The sequence below is a fragment of the Oncorhynchus mykiss genome, chromosome 21, assembly GCF_057628025.1.
Source record: "Oncorhynchus mykiss isolate SJ-2025 chromosome 21, ASM5762802v1, whole genome shotgun sequence".
Lineage (NCBI taxonomy): Eukaryota > Metazoa > Chordata > Actinopteri > Salmoniformes > Salmonidae > Oncorhynchus > Oncorhynchus mykiss.
This window is the reverse complement of record NC_143042.1, coordinates 52,007,932-52,030,000: the sequence shown is the minus strand read 5'-3', so window position 1 is coordinate 52,030,000 and position 22,069 is coordinate 52,007,932. Positions and strand designations below refer to the sequence as shown.

At 44.3% G+C, this 22,069-nt stretch overlaps 1 protein-coding gene across 1 annotated transcript in view; it reads right to left on the bottom strand.

Moving 5' to 3' along the window:
- nwd2 (NACHT and WD repeat domain containing 2) overlaps positions 1 to 22,069 on the bottom strand; it is a 94,844-nt gene that overhangs the window by 32,842 nt on the left and 39,933 nt on the right. The window contains exon 4 of the mRNA XM_036958270.2: positions 133 to 249. Within this exon, the coding sequence (XP_036814165.1) occupies positions 133 to 249 (117 nt within the window). The remainder of the gene's footprint in view (positions 1 to 132; positions 250 to 22,069) is intronic.

Here is a 22,069-nt window from a genome sequence, read left to right as displayed (position 1 = left end):
CATCCATCTAGTCAACAAACTACCGTGTTACAACACAAATTCAAAACAGTCAAATTAACATCTCAGCGTTGTGCAATGAACAGGATGGTTATGAAGGCTTACAAAGGATAATTTACGTGTCATAATACCCACAACAAAACATGGGCCTGCGGACGTCTGGAGACAGTCCTCTAGTAACTTCATCCTGAGACGCTGCAGGTCTGGACTGTCCCACTCCTCTGGGTCCATCCCCCAGTACAGGTCCACCACCTACAGGAGGACAAATGAACAATACGCACTCCATAAATAATGAATACATATACAGGAAACATTACGTTTCCTGTTGACAAGGTCAAAGGTCCTAGTACCTGTAATCATTTGGAACAATCAGTAGTAGTGTAGATTAGGTTCAGAAAGACATATTCCCATTCAGACAGTAGTAGTGTAGATTAGGTTCAGAAAGACATATTCCCATTCAGACAGTAGTAGTGTAGATTAGGTTCAGAAAGACATATTCCCATCCAGACAGTAGTAGTGTAGATTAGGTTCAGAAAGACATATTCCCATTCAGACAGTAGTAGTGTAGATTAGGTTCAGAAAGACATATTCCCATTCAGACAGTAGTAGTGTAGATTAGGTTCAGAAAGACATATTCCCATCCAGACAGTAGTAGTGTAGATTAGGTTCAGAAAGACATATTCCCATCCAGACAGTAGTAGTGTAGATTAGGTTCAGAAAGACATATTCCCATTCAGACAGTAGTAGTGTAGATTAAGTTCAGAAAGACATATTCCCATTCAGACAGTAGTAGTGTAGATTAGGTTCAGAAAGACATATTCCCATCCAGACAGTAGTAGTGTAGATTAGGTTCAGAAAGACATATTCCCATCCAGACAGTAGTAGTGTAGATTAGGTTCAGAAAGACATATTCCCATTCAGACAGTTGTTTTGCACAGAAAATAGCCCATAGAAGAAAAGTGAAAAGAATAGCTATGTTTTTCCATGGTGGACATTAGAGATGTTGTTGCTGTGGAGAACAGCAGACTTAGAGCACGGACCAAGCAGGAGGTTTATACACACACGCACGCACGCACGCACACACACACACACAGACAAACAGCCCACCTGGCTCTCAAACACTCTCACTATGTCTAAGATACCACTCTGTCACTAGGGGCGATGAGGACAGGCAGAATGGAGAGCGACAGAAGGCCTCTGTGTGTGTGTGTGTGTGTGTGTGTGTGTGTGTGTGTGTGTGTGTGTGTGTGTGTGTGTGTGTGTGTGTGTGTGTATGTGTGTGTGTGTGTGTGTGTATGTGTGTGTGTGTGTGTGTGTGTGTGTGTGTGTGTGTGTGTGTGTGTGTGTGTGTGTGTGTGTGTGTGTGTGTGTGTGTGTGTGTGTGTGTGTATGTGTGTGTGTGTGTGTGTGTGTGTGTGTGTGTGTGTGTGTGTGTGTGTGTGTGTGTACCTGTGTTGGCTTCGACAGGGGGGAGATCTCCTGACACATTTGTCAAATTCAGTGTAGCTGACGCATATAATTCTAAGTGCAAACACGGCGCAGGGGAAATCTCCTCCGGACAGAGAGAGTGAAAGAGAGAGACACATAAATGAGTGTCTCCATGCCAAGTTGCTGCTGTCGCCGCCCCTTAGAAGCAGGACAAACCCATCCTCTGAGAGCATGCTGGACTCTCTGGCTTTCCTCCGTTGGCCTACATTTCCCAGGGTTCCCTCTGTTGGTCTACATTTCTCAAAGTTCCCTTATTTGGCCCTGGGTTCCCTCTGTTGGCCTACATTTCCCAGGGTTCCCTCTGTTGCCCTACATTTCCCAGGGTTCCCTCTGTTGGCCTACATTTCTCAAAGTTCCCTTACTTGGCCCAGGGTTCCCTCTGTTGGCCTACATTTCCCAGTGTTCCCTCTGTTGGCCCTGGGTTCCCTCTGTTGGCTTACATTTCCCAGGGTTCCCTCTGTTGGCCCTGGGTTCCCTCTGTTGGCCTACATTTCCCAGTGTTCCCTCTGTTGGCCCTGGGTTCCCTCTGTAGGCTTACATTTCCCAGGGTTCCCTCTGTTGGCCCTGGGTTCCCTCTGTTGGCCTACGTTTCCCAGTGTTCCCTCTGTTGGCCCTGGGTTCCCTCTGTAGGCTTACATTTCCCAGGGTTCCCTCTGTTGGCCCTGGGTTCCCTCTGTTGGCCTACATTTCCCTGGGTTCCCTCTGTTGGCCTGCATTCGTAGGGCAGTATGGGTACACCTTAACCATGAGTAATGGTTATTAGGGATGTTCGCTTGTGACATGTGAAGACAAGGAAATAGGTCGGAGAGTAAAATGGGAGTTCTTAGGGTGCAACTCAATATGAGGAAGGTGTTCCTAATATTTGGTAACCTCAGTGTAGTCTACCAGTCTAACTGTCTATCCACCATTCATAGTGACAATATAGTCTACCAGTCTGTCTATCCACCATTCACAGTGACAATATAGTCTACCAGTCTGTCTGTCTATCCACCATTCATAGTGACAATATAGTCTACCAGTCTAACTGTCTATCCACCATTCACAGTGACAATATAGTCTACCAGTCTGTCTGTCTATCCACCATTCACAGTGACAATATAGTCTACCAGTCTGTCTGTCTATCCACCATTCATAGTGCCAATATAGTCTACCAGTCTGTCTGTCTATCCACCATTCATAGTGCCAATATAGTCTACCAGTCTGTCTGTCTATCCACCATTCACAGTGACAATATAGTCTACCAGTCTAACTGTCTATCCACCATTCACAGTGACAATATAGTCTACCAGTCTGTCTATCCACCATTCACAGTGACAATATAGTCTACCAGTCTGTCTGTCTATCCACCATTCACAGTGACAATATAGTCTACCAGTCTAACTGTCTATCCACCATTCACAGTGACAATATAGTCTACCAGTCTGTCTGTCTATCCACCATTCACAGTGACAATATAGTCTACCAGTCTAACTGTCTATCCACCATTCACAGTGACAATATAGTCTACCAGTCTAACTGTCTATCCACCATTCACAGTGACAATATAGTCTACCAGTCTGTCTATCCACCATTCACAGTGACAATATAGTCTACCAGTCTGTCTGTCTATCCACTATTCACAGTGACAATATAGTCTACCAGTCTAACTGTCTATCCACCATTCACAGTGACAATATAGTCTACCAGTCTGTCTGTCTATCCACCATTCACAGTGACAATATAGTCTACCAGTCTGTCTGTCTATCCACCATTCACAGTGACAATATAGTCTACCAGTCTGTCTGTCTATCCACCATTCACAGTGACAATATAGTCTACCAGTCTAACTGTCTATCCACCATTCACAGTGACAATATAGTCTACCAGTCTGTCTGTCTATCCACCATTCATAGTGCCAATATAGTCTACCAGTCTGTCTGTCTATCCACCATTCACAGTGACAATATAGTCTACCAGTCTGTCTGTCTATCCACCATTCATAGTGACAATATAGTCTACCAGTCTGTCTGTCTATCCACCATTCACAGTGACAATATAGTCTACCAGTCTGTCTGTCTATCCACCATTCACAGTGACAATATAGTCTACCAGTCTGTCTGTCTATCCACCATTCATAGTGCCAACAGTGGTAGGTGGATCAATTGTCCAGGTCTCCAATAGGCTACCATTCCACACATAAATTCAAAGCTGCGCCAATGTTCAATATGAATCCACAAGAACCAATAGGAATAGCTGATAGGCATGAAAGAGGCCAGGTGCATCATTGAGCATGAAAGAACAGTGAAGACACGAGGCTCAAAACATTAATCAATTCATCTTGTTGAGGGACAGTACAAACATCCTTCCCTAGACTAGCCTACAACACCTCAATACAATGATTAAATGCATTATTGTTTTCAAGTGAATACAAAATGCTACTCTCGGCTGCAGTGAAAATGTGATTTGAATAACGGGTGAAAAAAAAAACGAATTCCATTTAGAAAGGTCTAGAAAGGCAGAGTAGCAAGCCAGTCTGGATGTATTTTTATTACTTCTGATACGGAGATGTACTCTGTTGCAGATCATCGTTCTCCCAAGTCATCCTATAATAATGTGGCCACATATGCTCCCAGCAGACCCGGTTATTCAGGAAAGCTTAACACGCGCTCTGCCTGTTCTCTCCAATCCCAGCGGCTTCATGCTTCATGTGTTTAGAGCCTAAATATATTTCAATATACCTGAAATGTACCTTTAAAAATGTGTTACCTTTTATATGTGGCATGAACACAACCAGGCGGTCACAATGTTTTAATCTGATCAGGCTACTTCAAAAAAAAATCTCCTGTAGGCTACCCGCGCGTGTTCCACCCGAGAATATAATTCCAGCCTCCAAACTGTGCAGCAGCCATTTGATGAAGGTAAAGAGAAATCTGTTACAAAACATATTGTTGCATATATTTTATATACTGTAATTATAAATATTGCATCAAAATGTTGAAACTCAGATTTCCCCCGAGCTGATCGTTGTCTGCAGACGGCTGTGATCATAGTTTGATGAAACAGGCGGGGAGAGCGTCTGTGGTGGTCGGTGAACCCTCAGCCTTCTGGTCAGTAGCCCTGCGTGACATCGACTCGGACATCAAAGCATGCGGAAGTGATGAAGTCGATGTCGACGTTTATAAACCCAGGGTCGCTACCGAATCATTGGTCACTACAGTTATTGTTATTTGTGGGTGTAAACATTATTTTGAATTCTATGTGGGGGGTAGCCTAGTGGTTAGAGCATTGGACTAGTAACCGAAAGGTTGCAAGTTCAAATCCCCGAGCTGACAAGGCACAAATTCTGTCGTTCTGCCCCTGAACAGGCAGTTAACCCACTGTTCCTAGGCCATCATTGAAAATAAGAATTTGTTCTTAACTGACTTGCCTAGTTAAATAAAGGTAACATAAAAATTAAAAATAAACAAGGGGACGGTCATGTGAAAGTATTTTCACTAAACTATCCCTTGTGTGTTTTCAGGTATCAACTGTCCTTTGACTCTGTCCTTCGACCCATTTCATCTCACTGTTGAGTACTTGTTGGAGGAGCAACAGGGAACAGGGTGGAGAAGCCAGAACGATTGACTATTTATCAGCTCAGGATTGCCATCATGGTCAGCAGGCTTGTCAGAAAGCCAAGCAAAGGAGGAAACAGTCACTTTGACTGACACATTGGCAGTGAGCATAACAGACCTGACAGGCCTAATAATCTCCTGCAAACAGAGTGTGGGTGGGGCCTTCTGTTTGACTGACAGCTCTCTGGGGAGCTATCTTCCACATAATTGCCAGGAAGGGCTGGAGTCTAGCCCGTGTTCATTGTCTGGATTGTAGAGGACATGCAGGCTAGGAGCGGTACAGCTGGGGAGGGAGAACAATCCGTTAGCAGTTTAAAAACCTCTTAAAACTTCTTCTTCGTGATCAGTGTCCCTTCCAACGGGACGGTTTAGCTAACGCAAGCTAATGCGATTAGCATGAGGTTGTAAGTAACAAGAAAAGTTTCCAGGACATAGACATCTGATATTGCCAGAAAGCTTAACTTCTTGTTAATCAAACTGTAGTGTCCAATTTACAGTAGCTATTACAGTGAATACCATGCTATTGTTTGAGGAGAGTGCACCATTTTGAACATGAAAAGTTATTAATAAACAAATTAGGCACATTTGGGCAGTCTTGATACAAACTTTTGAACAGAAATGCAATGGTTCATTGGCTCAATCGAACACTTTGCACATCCCCTGCTGCCATCTAGTGGCCAAAATCTAAATTGCACCTGGGCTGGAATATTACATTATGGCCCTTTTCTGGCATTTCAAAGATGGTACAAAAAAATACAAAAGAACGGTTGGTTTTTCTTTGTATTATCTTTTACCAGATCTATTGTGTTTTATTCTACTACATTCCTGTATCAGTTTAAGTGGTCTATGGTTATGTTTATTCATACTCGCTGCTATGTGATCCATGCAGTGCTCACAATTAGTTCTTCACTTCTGTTTTCTATTAGTTTATAATTCTAAACTTGGTGAAAAGAGAATGTGAACAATATCGCAGGCCTGCTTCTGCCCATGTCAAAGGCCTGCTTCTGGCCATGTCAAAGGCCTGCTTCTGGCCATGTCAAAGGCCTGCTTCTGGCCATGTTAAAGGCCTTCTTCTTCCCATGTCAAAGGCCTGCTTCTGGCCATGTCAAAGGCCTGCTTCTGGCCATGTCAAAGGCCTGCTTCTGGCCATGTCAAAGGCCTGCTTCTGGCCATGTCAAAGGCCTGCTTCTGGCCATGTCAAAGGCCTTCTTCCCATGTCAAAGGCCTGCTTCTGGCCATGTCAAAGGCCTGCTTCTGGCCATGCCAGCCTCTGCCGTTAAGAACACATCCAGCCTCTGCCATTACGGACACATCCAGCCTCTGCCGTTAAGGACACATCCAGCCTCTGCCGTTAAGGACACATCCAGCCTCTGCCGTTACGGACACATCCAGCCTCTGCCGTTAAGGACACATCCAGCCTCTGCCGTTACGGACACATCCAGCCTCTGCCGTTAAGGACACATCCAGCCTCTGCCGTTACGGACACATCCAGCCTCTGCCGTTAAGGACACATCCAGCCTCTGCCGTTACGGACACACCCAGCCTCTGCCGTTACGGACACATCCAGCCTCTGCCGTTAAGGACACATCCAGCCTCTGCCGTTAAGGACACACCCAGCCTCTGCCGTTACGGACACATCCAGCCTCTGCCGTTAAGGACACATCCAGCCTCTGCCGTTACGGACACACCCAGCCTCTGCCGTTAAGGACACACCCAGCCTCTGCCGTTACGGACACACCCAGCCTCTGCCGTTACGGACACATCCAGCCTCTGCCGTTACGGACACACCCAGCCTCTGCCGTTACGGACAAATCCAGCCTCTGCCGTATATATGAAGGTCCAGCCCAATGTCTGTATATATGAAGGTCCAGCCCAATGTCTGTATATATGAAGGTCCAGCCCAATGTCTGTATATATGAAGGTCCAGCCCAATGTCTGTATATATGAAGGTCCAGCCCAATGTCTGTATATATGAAGGTCCAGCCCAATGTCTGTATATATGAAGGTCCAGCCCAATGTCTGTATATATGAAGGTCCAGCCCAATGTCTGTATATATGAAGGTCCAGCCCAATGTCTGTATATATGAAGGTCCAGCCCAATGTCTGTATATATGAAGGTCCAGCCCAATGTCTGTATATATCAAGGTCCAGCCCAATGTCTGTATATGTCAAGGTCCAGCCCAATGCCTGTATATATCAAGGTCCAGCCCAATGTCTGTATATATCAAGGTCCAGCCCAATGTCTGTATATATCAAGGTCCAGCCCAATGTCTGTATATATCAAGGTCCAGCCCAATGCCTGTATATATCAAGGTCCAGCCCAATGCCTGTATATATCAAGGTCCAGCCCAATGTCTGTATATATCAAGGTCCAGCCCAATGCCTGTATATATCAAGGTCCAGCCCAATGTCTGTATATATCAAGGTCCAGCCCAATGTCTGTATATATCAAGGTCCAGCCCAATGTCTGTATATATCAAGGTCCAGCCCAATGTCTGTATATATCAAGGTCCAGCCCAATGTCTGTATATATCAAGGTCCAGCCCAATGTCTGTATATATCAAGGTCCAGCCCTAAGCTGTGGCTTGCAAACTTGCAACATTGTATCAACAAGCCTATTCCGGGCCCTCAGAGTTTCCTGCGCCAGTGAGCTCTGGACAGACACAGCTGTTTTTGCGCAAATGAAAAAGTGTTGAGGTATTTTAGGATGTTTCCACTGGATATATAGGATTCTCAGAGCATGATAGTTTCCTCTTTTTCACCTAGGCCTGCTGATTATCGAGGGGGAGAGTGTTGGAAAGATCTTTCAAATGCTGTGAGGAAATATTATCAATCACAATGGCAACTTTGTTTTCTTCTTTCATTGCTCACATTAAGCACTTCAAAACAAATACAATGGAAAAAAATGTACAAAAACTCATAAATGATGGTGTGAAACACCCAAAAAATGTGTTTCTCACAAATGTAGCAAGTTGTGCAAACAACGTTTCCAATCTGACTTCACAGTAAATGACTGTAGGCTTAATTAATCCATGAATTAACAGAAATGTATGTAACCAAACGACGGGGATTAATTGTTTATTTTACTACTGGTGACATGTGTAACGGGGGAATTTAGCAACAATAAACAATCAAAGGACAAACAATTAAGACAATAAAACGTATGAATGCGGAAGAATTGGTGGGAGACAGCTCAGCTTTTTTTGTGGAGAGAGAAGAGCCAATATCTTCACCACCCCATCCCGTTCCTCTTGTCTCAACATTTCAAAATGATACTGAAGACACATTATAGTCACACATATTTTAGACACTTTTCCACTGACAGACAGTATCTCAATAATCAGCTAGGCCCATTACCACGCACACTGTCCAAATCGCAGGCTTCCCAACTAGGCATGTAGACCTACACGCTTTAAAAAGGTTTTTGAAACAATCTGCAGCGTTAAGAGAAGCTCAACATCGTCTGTGGCTGAGTCATGCTCTCTGAGGAAGTATTCTGAAGGATTTTCGATATTTTCTGTATAGACAGGAGTAATTATATCATTTAGTCAAATTAATTTCTATTTACACCTCCCTGCTCAAAACATCTTCGTGCAGCTATGTAGAGAAGATACATAAAAAAATAAAAAAATGTATTATCTTAAAAGGAATAAAAGTCATTGTGGTTGTGCCCTAAAAAAAGCAAACCTTTTGCCACTTTTGAGGTACGGACTGCAAGGCTTCAATTATGTACAGTACCCTTAACTAATGGTGTAATGGACAGGGTACCACTGCAGTGGAGTTTATACCCCTTTACGTTGCCATTGACTACCTCTTTTTTCCCTAACAGTGTACAGGGGAGTTTATACCCCTTTACGTTGCCATTGACTACCTCTTTTTTCCCTAACAGTGTACAGTGGAGTTTATACCCCTGTACGTTGCCATTGACTACCTCTTTTTTCCCTAACAGTGTACAGTGGAGTTTATACCCCTTTACGTTGCCATTGACTACCTCTTTTTTCCCTAACAGTGTACAGTGTTGTTCCATTAAAAAGGTTATACTCAATAGTATTTTACTCGCTTCGCGCAATATTCAAATGTGTAGTGTAACGGCCACATAAACAAGGACAAATCCTACAATCAAAGCCTACTGCGATAAACAGCACAACCCAGCGCAACAACAAAACAAACAAACAAACGGGCTAAAATGAAGAAGTGATGAATCAAGACGTATTAGGTACACTAATAAACTGCATCACTTAATATCATGGAACCCCTCAATACAACAGCATTTCAATAACAGACTCAGACTCCTTATTTGGCGTGGGGGCTCATGAGCTCATAACAGCCCCGCGTTGATGGGAGAATGGAGAGGTGTAACAGAACATTGTAGGGTAGGCGGGGGATTCGACAGAGGCCCAGTAATTAAACTCAAATGAAGACATTAGTCATCTCGTTCTCCCCACCGCCGCAGGGGAGGCCACGGCGCTAATTTAATACCCCCCCCCCCCCCCCCCCCCCCCCACCCCCCCCCACTCCCACGCCAACCCACAGACTCTGATGTGTGGCTCGGAGAGAAGAAGGGAATGGATAGATAGAGATGAGGGGATGAGGAGGAGGAGGAGAAGGAGGAGGAGGAGGAGGAGGAGGAGGAGGACGGAGGAGGAGGATGAGGAGGAGGACAGAAGAAAATATAGTGACACTTTCTCCAGGGCTTCTGAGAGTTGGTAGAGGTGTTTGGATAGGGGGATTAGGACGAAGGGGTGAAGGAAAGAGAGAATCCTGTATACTGTAGATGGAGAATGTTCCACGTTGGCTTTTGGTTTCAATCATTCTGCAGAGTTCCTATTTCTCTGTGACTTTCCTGCTCACTGTGCCTCCCCCCTCCACTTCTCTCTCTCTGTAATATCTCTGTAATGTCCGTCTCCTGGCCATTAGCCATAATGATAATACTGACTTATATTTCATTGTATAGTACCTTTCAGATCCCAAGGAACGTTTACACAGTGATGACATCATATAAAAGAACCAATACATCTCCCCCGTATAGGGTTGTAATATTCCGGAAACTTCCAATAAATTCCCTGGTTTTCCAGAAATCCTGTTTTGGAGGATCCTGGACTTCCTGCTTATTCCCTTCTGATTCCGGGAATTCTTAAACTGGGATTTATTGAAAGTTTTTTTATTTTGTCACCCTACCCCTCCCTCCCTCCCTCCCTCCCTCCCTCCCTCCCTCCCTCCCTCCCTCCCTCCCTCCCTCCCTCCCTCCCTCCCTCCCTCCCTCCCTCCCTCCCTCCCTCCCTCCCTCCCTCCCTCCCTCCATCCATCCATCCATCCATCCATCCTTCTTTCCATGACCCCTCTCCCTCCCTCCCTCCCTCCCTCCCTCCCTCCCTCCCTCCCTCCCTCCCTCCCTCCCTCCCTCCCTCCCTCCCTCCCTCCCTCCCTCCCTCCCTCCCTCCATCCATCCATCCATCCATCCATCCTTCTTTCCATCCCCCTCTCCCTCCCTCCCTCCCTCCCTCCCTCCCTCCCTCCCTCCCTCCCTCCCTCCCTCCCTCTCCATCTCTCCATCCCTGTGTGGTAGCAGGGGTTGTGGCAGCTTACATAAGAGACCGAGGCAACTTCAGTTAAGCAGCTTGCTGTTACCCTTGAAAGGCGTTTGCTCGCAGCAGGTCAAGTGCAAAATAAGCCAGTTTTTTCTTCCTTTATAGGATGTTAGACTATTAGAACTGAGGATTAGGCCTCCATATCTGGAAGGAAAAAGGCATGAAATCAGGCCGAAAATATGAAAAGAACAATCAACAGAATCCCTTTGAGGCAAAATAACACTTAAAAATAAATGCCACCTCCAGAAATGCAGTTCATATCTAATGACTGTTGATCTACCAATTACCAACGCAACAATAGTGTGGTGTATTTTACTAAGCAAGCGATTTAATATGATTAAACCGCGTATCAATGTGAGCTACAATTAACTCATCTGCTCTTACATCTAAATCAACAACAAACCCGCTTCGGTGTGAAAATAAAAACGTTTCATCACAGCTGGAGACACTCTAACATCCCACAAGAAACCTGGAGGGAGATGGAGGTAGAGAACCACAAAATGTCTCTCAATTACCCGGCTCAGACAGCTGCTAATGTTACAGATCCAACTATTTGCCAGTCGCTGACACTTAGGGCCAATTAAAGGTAAACCCCTGCCATTTTGGCTCACCCATGGGTGAAGTTCATCATGTTAAGGTCCAGAATGAAGATGTAAGCGCAGGAAAGACATGGTTTAACCGTATTATAATGACGAAGGTGGAAAGGAAAATCATATTGGGGTTGGTTTTGAATTGTCTGGGTGCTAAGTGGCTGTTTAATTGGATGACGGCAACCGTCACTACCACTCTTCCTTTTGAGTTTTAGTGGAGGACTGGGGAGAGGAGAGGTGTCATAGCAGTTAGGAAGGGACACCAGGAAAGTGAATGGAGACGCTGGTGCAATGCCAAGAGATGAGAGATTGGAAGGGAGGGATGGAGAGAGAAACAGAGAGAGAGAGAGAGAGAGACAGAGAGACAGAGAGAGACAGAGAGAGACAGAGAGAGACAGAGAGAGAGAGAGAGAGAGCGAGAAAAAGAGAGAGAGAGCGAGAAAAAGAGAGAGAGAGAGTGAGAGAGTGAGAGAGAGAGAGAGAGAGAGAGAGAGAGAGAGAGAGAGAGAGAGAGAGAGAGAGAGAGAGAGGTGTACAATATACAGTATGTGACTATCCACATTCAATTTCAGTTCTGCTTTCTACTAACTACTTAACAAGTTTTCACCAACCCCGTCTCTTAGAGGTGCACAATTTGATTTAGCATAAGTGAAAATCTGTTGGTAAACAAGGGCATGTTAAGGAAGATGAGGAAAACTGCACCTTTTCTGTCTTACAGCGTTTCATCCTAGAATTGTGTTTGTTTTGTGTTTGAAAGCACTAAAAGAATTATACAAAAATTCCTCCTTGGAACAACAAAGCAGGTCTGCATATCAAGCCTAGAGCTCAGCAGGTTTGAGGAAAGATACATCGTTGACGTGCTTTCTTCTTTAGAAAACACTTTGAGAGGCTTAAATAATTCTGAAAACATAGCTCAGCTCTGAAAGTGTTTTTTTTTAAGCCGACGCCTCGTGTCGAATGATATATTCCCACTCTCGGGTTTTCGACAAAGCTAAAATGACAAGTTTATTTCCTCTACTTCAAAAACCACTACATCACAGAGTGCCTAAATAGCCAACACAATCTGAAATCGAGTTTTACCTCGTCTGTCTCTCTCCTCGGTAGCTGGTATTGTTAGAGACGTTTGACTGACAGCCGTTAAACAATATCCCACAACTGTAGCGGGATTGTAATTGTCATCTCTTGTGGTGACGGGAGTGTGTGTTTTGATGGGTGTGTGTGTGACGGATGTGTTTAATTGTGTGTGTGTTTGTGTGTTTGATGACTGTGTGTGTTTCTGTGTGTGTGTGTGTGTGTGTGTGTGTGTGTGTGTGTGTGTGTGTGTGTGTGTGTGTAACTGTGGGCCTACTGATATTAGCACTTTTATCAAAACAAATGTTTACTGTAGCAAACAGTTATTTTTCTGAATAAAACAGTTATTTTACTGAATCAAACTGTTATTTTACTGAATCATGTGGTTATTTTACTGAACCAAACAGTTATTTTACTGAATCATGTGGTTATTTTACTGAACCAAACAGTTATTTTACTGTATCAAAAAGTTATTTTACTGAATCAAACAGTTATTTTACTGAACCAAACAGTTATTTTACTGAATCAAACAGTTATTTTACTGAACCAAACAGTTATTTTACTGTATCAAACAGTTATTTTACTGAATCAAACAGTTATTTTACTGAATCAAACTGTTATTTTACTGAATCATGTGGTTATTTTTCTGAATCAAACAGTTATTTTACTGTATCAAACTGTTATTTTACTGAATCAAACAGTTATTTTACTGAATCAAACAGTTATTTTACTGAATCAAACTGTTATTTTACTGAATCATGTGGTTATTTTACTGAACCAAACAGTTATTTTACTGTATCAAAAAGTTATTTTACTGAATCAAACAGTTATTTTACTGAACCAAACAGTTATTTTACTGAATCAAACAGTTATTTTACTGAATCAAACTGTTATTTTACTGAACCAAAACAGTTATTTTGCTGAATCAAACAGTTATTTTACTGAACCAAAACAGTTATTTTACTGAATCAAACAGTTATTTTACTGAACCAAACAGTTATTTTACTGAATCAAGTGGTTATTTTACTGAATCAAACTGTTTTTTTCCTGTATCAGTGAAACATCACCAATGGAGTGTTGCATAGAAGGCCTAGCTCTATTTCTTTATATCAAATCAAATCAAATCGCCTCTTATTTGTCACGTGCTTTTCAAACCACTGGTGTAGACTAACAGTGAAATACTTACTACCGGGCCCCAACAATGAAAAACAAGATGAGGAATAGTCGAAAATAGAAACATTTTAATTATAAACTGGGTGGTTTAAGCCCTGATTGCTGATTGGCTGACATCCGTAGGTAGATCAGACCATATACCACAGGTATGGACAAAACATTCATTTTTACTGCTCTAACTATGTTGGCAACCAGTTTATAATCGCAATAAGGCACCTCAGGGGTTTGTGGTATATGGCCAATATACCATGGCTAAGGGCTGTGTCCAGGCACTCTGTGTCCAGGCACTCTGTGTCCAGGCACTCTGTGTCCAGGCACTCTGTGTCCAGGCACTCTGTGTCCAGGCACTCTGTGTCCAGGCACTCTGTGTCCAGGCACTCTGTGTCCAGGCCCTTTTCTGATTTTCTTTATTTTAGCATATTTTTGATACTGAGTGTTATCAGATCTTCAACCAAAACCTACAATTAGATAAAGGGAACTTGAGTTTACAAATAACACAACAATTACATACTTATTTCATGTATTTCATAAACAAAGTTATGCCACACCCAATGTTCATGTGTGAAAAAGTAATTTCCTCCTTTACCTCAATAACTGGTTGTGACACCTTTACCTGCAATGACTCCAACCAAACACTTCCTGTAGTTTTATCAGTCCACCTTTAGCTGCAACGACTCCAACCAAACACTTCCTGTAGTTTTATCAGTCCACCTTCAGCTGCAACGACTCCAACCAAACACTTCCTGTAGTTTTATCAGTCCACCTTTAGCTGCAACGACTCCAACCAAACACTTCCTGTAGTTTTATCAGTCCACCTTTAGCTGCAACGACTCCAACCAAACACTTCCTGTAGTTTTATCAGTCCACCTTTAGCTCCAACGACTCTAACCAAACACTTCCTGTAGTTTTATCAGTCCACCTTTAGCTGCAACGACTCCAACCAAACACTTCCTGTAGTTTTATCAGTCCACCTTTAGCTGCAACGACTCCAACCAAACACTTCCTGTAGTTTTATCAGTCCACCTTTAGCTGCAACGACTCCAACCAAACACTTCCTGTAGTTTTATCAGTCCACCTTTAGCTGCAACGACTCCAACCAAACACTTCCTGTAGTTTTATCAGTCCACCTTTAGCTGCAACGACTCTAACCAAACACTTCCTGTAGTTTAATCAGTCCACCTTTAGCTGCAACGACTCTAACCAAACACTTCCTGTAGTTTTATCAGTCCACCTTTAGCTGCAACGACTCCAACCAAACACTTCCTGTAGTTTTATCAGTCCACCTTTACCTGCAACGACTCCAACCAAACACTTCCTGTAGTTTTATCAGTCCACCTTTAGCTGCAACGACTCCAACCAAACACTTCCTGTAGTTTTATCAGTCTCTCACATCACTGTGGAGGAATTTTGGCCCCCTCTTCCATGCAGAACTGTTTAAAATCAGTGACATTTGTTGGTTTTCAATGATGAGCTGCTCATTTCAAGTCCTGCCACAACATCTCAAATGGGATGATTAGGTCTGGATTTTGATGAGGTCATTCCAAAACATCAAATGGGTTGCTTTTTAACCATTTTCATGGTTTTTCATGACTTAATATTGTGTTTTGGATCAATGTCTTGCTGCATGACTCAGCTGTGTTTCAGCATCAGCTCACAGACGGATGGCCTGACATTCTCCTGTAGAATTCTCTGATGCAGAGCAGAATTCATGGTTCCTTCTATTAAGGCAAGTCGTCCGGGTTCTGAGGCAGCAAAGCATCCCCAAACCATCACACTACCACCAGCATGCTACTGAACCACCACCAGGTTCTTACTGTGGAATGCAGTGTTTTGGTTTTCACCAGACATAATGGGACCCATCTCGTCCAAAAAGTTGACTCCAGTTTGCCAAAAAGCACCTGGATGATCATCAAGACTCTCGGGAAGGATGTTCTATCGACAGATGAGTCAAAAGTATAACTTTTTGAACGACACGGGTCCCATCGTGCCTAGCGAAAACCAAACACTAGAATGGAAATATGTTCTAGACCGTCTGATTTGTCCCAGAAACCGATGTGGTTGGGCCAGATACATTGGCTTTAATACTCTGATTGGTTCGAGATGATCCAATCGCTGATAACGTTGTTTTGTACAACGCCACAAAGGACTTCAACGACGACGAGTCTCAGACTGAGGTAAGTAGCGAACATAGAGCAGAATTCAGTTTGAGTCGTCAGGCAAAGCAGGGTAGCCTAGTGGTTAGAGCGTTGGACTAGTAACTGGCAGGATGCAAGTTCAAACCCCCGAGCTGACAAGGTACAAATCTGTCGTTCTGCCCCTGAACAAGGCAGTTAACCCACTGTTCCTAGGCCGTCATTGAAAATAAGAATTTGTTCTTAATTGACCTGCATAGTTAAATGAAGGTAAAACATTTTTTTTTTTAAATGCACTTGACTACCTGCATCAGATGTGTTCTTGCTGGTCTGGAACAAAAAAAAAAAAAACCCAGCACACCCTATTGTAATGTTTTCTGAGAAGAGGCCTTGTGATTTACTTAGGTGTCTATCAATGACAACCCTAGTACTTTAAACAAAAAACACACCCAACGCTTCAGGACACTCAACGCTTCAGGACACTCAACGCTTCAGGACACTCAACGCTTCAGGACACTCAACGCTTCAGGACACCCAACGCTTCAGGACACTCAACGCTTCAGGACACTCAACGCTTCAGGACACTCAACGCTTCAGGACACCCAACGCTTCAGGACACCCAACGCTTCAGGACACCCAACGCTTCAGGACACCCAACGCTTCAGGACACCCAACGCTTCAGGACACTCAACGCTTCAGGACACCCAACGCTTCAGGACACTCAACGCTTCAGGACACCCAACGCTTCAGGACACCCAACGCTTCAGGACACTCAACGCTTCAGGACACCCAACGCTTCAGGACACCCAACGCTTCAGGACACTCAACGCTTCAGGACACCCAACGCTTCAGGACACCCAACGCTTCAGGACACCCAACGCTTCAGGACACTCAACACTTCAGGACACCCAACGCTTCAGGACACCCAACGCTTCAGGACACCCAACGCTTCAGGACACTCAACGCTTCAGGACACTCAACGCTTCAGGACACCCAACGCTTCAGGACACTCAACGCTTCAGGACACCCAACGCTTCAGGACACCCAACGCTTCAGGACACTCAACGCTTCAGGACACCCAACGCTTCAGGACACCCAACGCTTCAGGACACCCAACGCTTCAGGACACTCAACGCTTCAGGACACCCAACGCTTCAGGACACCCAACGCTTCAGGACACCCAACGCTTCAGGACACTCAACGCTTCAGGACACCCAACGCTTCAGGACACCCAACGCTTCAGGACACTCAACGCTTCAGGACACTCAACGCTTCAGGACACTCAACGCTTCAGGACACTCAACGCTTCAGGACACCCAACGCTTCAGGACACCCAACGCTTCAGGACACTCAACGCTTCAGGACACTCAACGCTTCAGGACACTCAACGCTTCAGGACACCCAACGCTTCAGGACACTCAACGCTTCAGGACACCCAACGCTTCAGGACACTCAACGCTTCAGGACACTCAACGCTTCAGGACACTCAACGCTTCAGGACACCCAACGCTTCAGGACACCCAACGCTTCAGGACACTCAACGCTTCAGGACACTCAACGCTTCAGGACACTCAACGCTTCAGGACACTCAACGCTTCAGGACACTCAACGCTTCAGGACACTCAACGCTTCAGGACACCCAACGCTTCAGGACACCCAACGCTTCAGGACACCCAACGCTTCAGGACACTCAACGCTTCAGGACACTCAACGCTTCAGGACACCCAACGCTTCAGGACACTCAACGCTTCAGGACACTCAACGCTTCAGGACACCCAACGCTTCAGGACACTCAACGCTTCAGGACACTCAACGCTTCAGGACACTCAACGCTTCAGGACACCCAACGCTTCAGGACACCCAACGCTTCAGGACACTCAACGCTTCAGGACACTCAACGCTTCAGGACACTCAACGCTTCAGGACACTCAACGCTTCAGGACACTCAACGCTTCAGGACACTCAACGCTTCAGGACACTCAACGCTTCAGGACACCCAACGCTTCAGGACACCCAACGCTTCAGGACACCCAACGCTTCAGGACACTCAACGCTTCAGGACACTCAACGCTTCAGGACACCCAACGCTTCAGGACACTCAACGCTTCAGGACACTCAACGCTTCAGGACACTCAACGCTTCAGGACACTCAACGCTTCAGGACACTCAACGCTTCAGGACACCCAACGCTTCAGGACACCCAATGTTTAGTACTTTCAAAGGTGTTGACTATCAAACCATACAGTCTCAGCAGGTCATTTGCCTGAAGTCATGCTGGTAGCGTTTCGGGACCCGTTTCCGAGGTTACTCGGCCCCACAAAGCATCAACGTCGGCTATCAAAGGGAAAAGCTTGACAAATCATCCAAGAACAATCTCAGAAAAAAATCGGACCGCGTCTTTACTCCAGGGGCTCTCCTGGATTTGTCTAACAAACATCTTTTGATAAAATCTCTCTGCGCAGTGCCACACCAGCCATTTGCAATGTAAATGATCCCAGATCGGTGAGAGCCATGGGGAAAATGGGGCTAATTCATTCATGGTAGGGAGAAACAACAAAGGGATGAGAGAGAGAGAGACACACACACACACACACACACACACAACACACACACAACACACACACACACACACACACAACACACACACACACACACACACACACAACACACACCACACACACACAACACACACACACACACACACACACACACACACACAGTCTTATCAAAGAGAGATATCCTGCAGCATTCACCATCCATCCTTATCTCTACTGCCCTTCTGTCTGCCTTAAAGAGACAGGGCCCCTGTGTTCAGCTCGCTCGTGGGACCCTTCAAGGCATGTTGCTGAGTTTGCGTCTACTTTCATCATTGGGCCAGACAAGACAGTGATTTAAATAATATTAAACCTCTTTTCGATCAATATTGAAAGCCTGGTTTGAGGGGATATTAGTGGTGCGCGGGTCAGCTGTTTGTTTGTCAGCAATTGCTAATAACCCATCAGCAACCACCTGACTAGGTGTGATAAAGTGACAATTTGAGTGCTGCACCCGACCCTAACCTGCTAATGTAGAACAAGCGCTGTAGGCTACAGTCAGAGATTGCGTAACGATATTTTGACAGGGAGTGCATTTTTTGGTGTTGTTGCCTAATTTGGATGTTTCTGCTTATAATTTCCGACATTCCGGTAGGCTATTTGATAGTCAACTTGTCTATAATTAGGGATTGATCGAAATGTACAAAATGGATACGTGGAGGCTGAGGTACAACCTCCTATAGCTCATATATCAGAGGCTGAGATACAACCTCCTATAGCTCATCGATCAGAGGCTGAGATACAACCTCCTATAGCTCATCGATCAGAGGCTGGGATACAACCTCCTATAGCCCATCTATCAGGCTGAGATACAACCTTATGTAGCCCATCGATCAGAGGCTGAGATACAACCTCCTATAGCTCATCTATCAGAGGCTGAGATACAACCTCCTATAGCTCATCTATCAGAGGCTGAGATACAACCTCCTATAGCTCATCTATCAGAGACTGAGATACAACCTCCTATAGCTCATCTATCAGGCTGAGATACAACCTCCTATAGCTCATCGATTAGAGATTGATATAGAACCTCCTGTAGCCCATCTATCAGAGGCTGAGATATAACCTCCTATAGCTCATCGATTAGAGGCTGATATAGAACCTCCTGTAGCCCATCTATCAGAGGCTGAGGTACAATCTCCTATAGCCCATCGATCAGAGGCTGAGATACAACCTTCTGTTGCCAAGGAGACAATAAAGAGAAGTATTCTAATTCTGTCACTATCAATTGATTAAGCTACTTGTACTTTCTGTACAACAGAATATGTTTAAACCCAGACAGCTTTTAGGGAAACTCTTCTCTTGTTGGGTTAAACCACAGAAGAAGAGCAGTTAAAGTCTGCTCTGTCTGGGGTGAAAAGGTAGGTCTACTCTGTCTGGGGTGGAAAGGTAGGTCCTACTCTGTCTGGGGTGGAAAGGTAGGTCTACTCTGTCTGGGGTGGAAAGGTAGGTCCTACTCTGTCTGGGGTGGAAAGGTAGGGCCTACTCTGTCTGGGGTGGAAAGGTAGGCCTACTCTGCCTGGGGTGTAAAGGTAGGGCCTACTCTGTCTGGGGTGGAAAAGTAGGCCCTACTCTGTCTGGGGTGGAAAGGTAGGTCCTACTCTGTCTGGGTGGAAAGGTAGGTCCTACTCTGTCTGGGGTGGAAAGGTAGGGCCTACTCTGTCTGGGGTGGAAAGGTAGGGCCTACTCTGTCTGGGGTGGAAAGGTAGGCCTACTCTGTCTGGGGTGTAAAGGTAGGGCCTACTCTGTCTGGGGTGGAAAGGTAGGGTCTAATCTGTCTGGGGTGGAAAGGTAGGTCTCTTCTGTCTGGGGTGGAAAGGTAGGTCCTACTCTGTCTGGGGTGGAAAGGTAGGTCTACTCTTTCTGGGGTGGAAAGGTAGGTCCTAATCTGTCTGGGGTGGAAAGGTAGGTCCTACTCTGTCTGGGGTGGAAAGGTAGATCTACTCTTTCTGGGGTGGAAAGATAGACCTAACTTTTGAAAGTACCATGCTCAGATTCCTAATGACATGTCAGATTGAATTATGTGCAAACAGTAACATTTTTGTTGAATACAAGACACACTGATTTGGCATTGAAACAATAGGACAAGACGAGCACATAGACTTGTCTCTCTGTCCATTCTTAGCCTGTAATTCCAGTCATTTGTGTGGTATAAAAAAATATTCTGCTAATATGTAAATATTATGTAGAATTGCATGAAATGTTTATAAAAGGCTATTTCTTTTCGGACCTGCTTTGACTATAAAGGAGATTTTTCCACCTCTACTCTTGTCCACGGTGGTCTGCTGACCCACGACCTTCTGGCCTCCAACACTTGTGCGCTTTCAAAATTCCTGCGTTGCCATATAATGCTTACAGGACGAAGACCAGTTTTCTAAAACGGCATGTCTGAGGCTCCGGTCTGTCCAAGAAGTGACAATTTTATTGTGGGTATATAGGGAGGGTCAAACATTTTAAATGTTCAGGGAGGATTTAAGTAAAATATATTGTGCTGAAAGGAGGGACTTCCATTTTCATTTCAGAGAGGTCCAATTTCCTCCATGTAACCCTGATTATAAATAATGTTAACTCCTGTAGGTACAAGCGACTTCTCTTCTGTCAATACGTTGCCCTAGAAGAATAAATCATTCCTTGCTCACCAGAATAATGTCATAAATGATAGAATGAATACTTCAATGTAGTTTATGCCGGTAAAGTTTTCTCTGTCATCTCTGCTTATTTCTGTCATCTCTGCTTATTTCTGTCATCTCTGCTTATTTCTGTCATCTTTGCTTCTCTCTGTCATCTCTGCTTATTTCTGTCATCTCTGCTTATTTCTGTCATCTCTGCTTATTTCTGTCATCTCTGCTTCTCTCTGTCATCTCTGCTTATTTCTGTCATCTCTGCTTATTTCTGTCATCTTTGCTTCTCTCTGTCATCTCTGCTTATTTCTGTCATCTCTGCTTCTCTCTGTCATCTCTGCTTATTTCTGTCATCTCTGCTTATTTCTGTCATCTCTGCTTCTCTCTGTCATCTCTGCTTATTTCTGTCATCTCTGCTTATTTCTGTCATCTTTGCTTCTCTCTGTCATCTCTGCTTCTCTCTGTCATCTCTGCTTATTTATGTCATCTTTGCTTCTCTCTGTCATCTCTGCTTCTTTCTGTCATCTCTGCTTCTCTCTGTCATCTCTGCTTATTTATGTCATCTCTGCTTATTTCTGTCATCTCTGCTTCTCTCTGTCATCTCTGCTTATTTCTGTCATCTCTGCTTATTTCTGTCATCTCTGCTTCTCTCTGTCATCTCTGCTTATTTCTGTCATCTCTGCTTATTTCTGTCATCTTTGCTTCTCTCTGTCATCTCTGCTTCTCTCTGTCATCTCTGCTTATTTCTGTCATCTTTGCTTCTCTCTGTCATCTCTGCTTCTCTCTGTCATCTCTGCTTCTTTCTTGGAGCAATGACGTTTAGAGACCGGGGTGAAAATGCACAATTTTAATATATATATATATATATATATATATATATATATATATATATATATATATATATATATATATATATTTTCTGTGCTAAATGTTAGTTTAGTTTGACCAGTAAGCGAATAGAAACTGTGAAAACGACCCACATGTTTCTGATAAGACTTCAGTTCGGCCCAGATGCATATTTTACGTGTTTGAAATACTACAGTGCCTTCTGAAAGCATTCAGACCACTTTACAGCCTTATTCTAAAATGGATTAAATAAATGCTTTCCCCTCATCAATCTACACACAATACCCCATAATGGCATCACAATTCCCCAAAATGACATCACAATACCCCATAATGGCATCACAATTCCCCATAATGACATCACAATACCCCATAA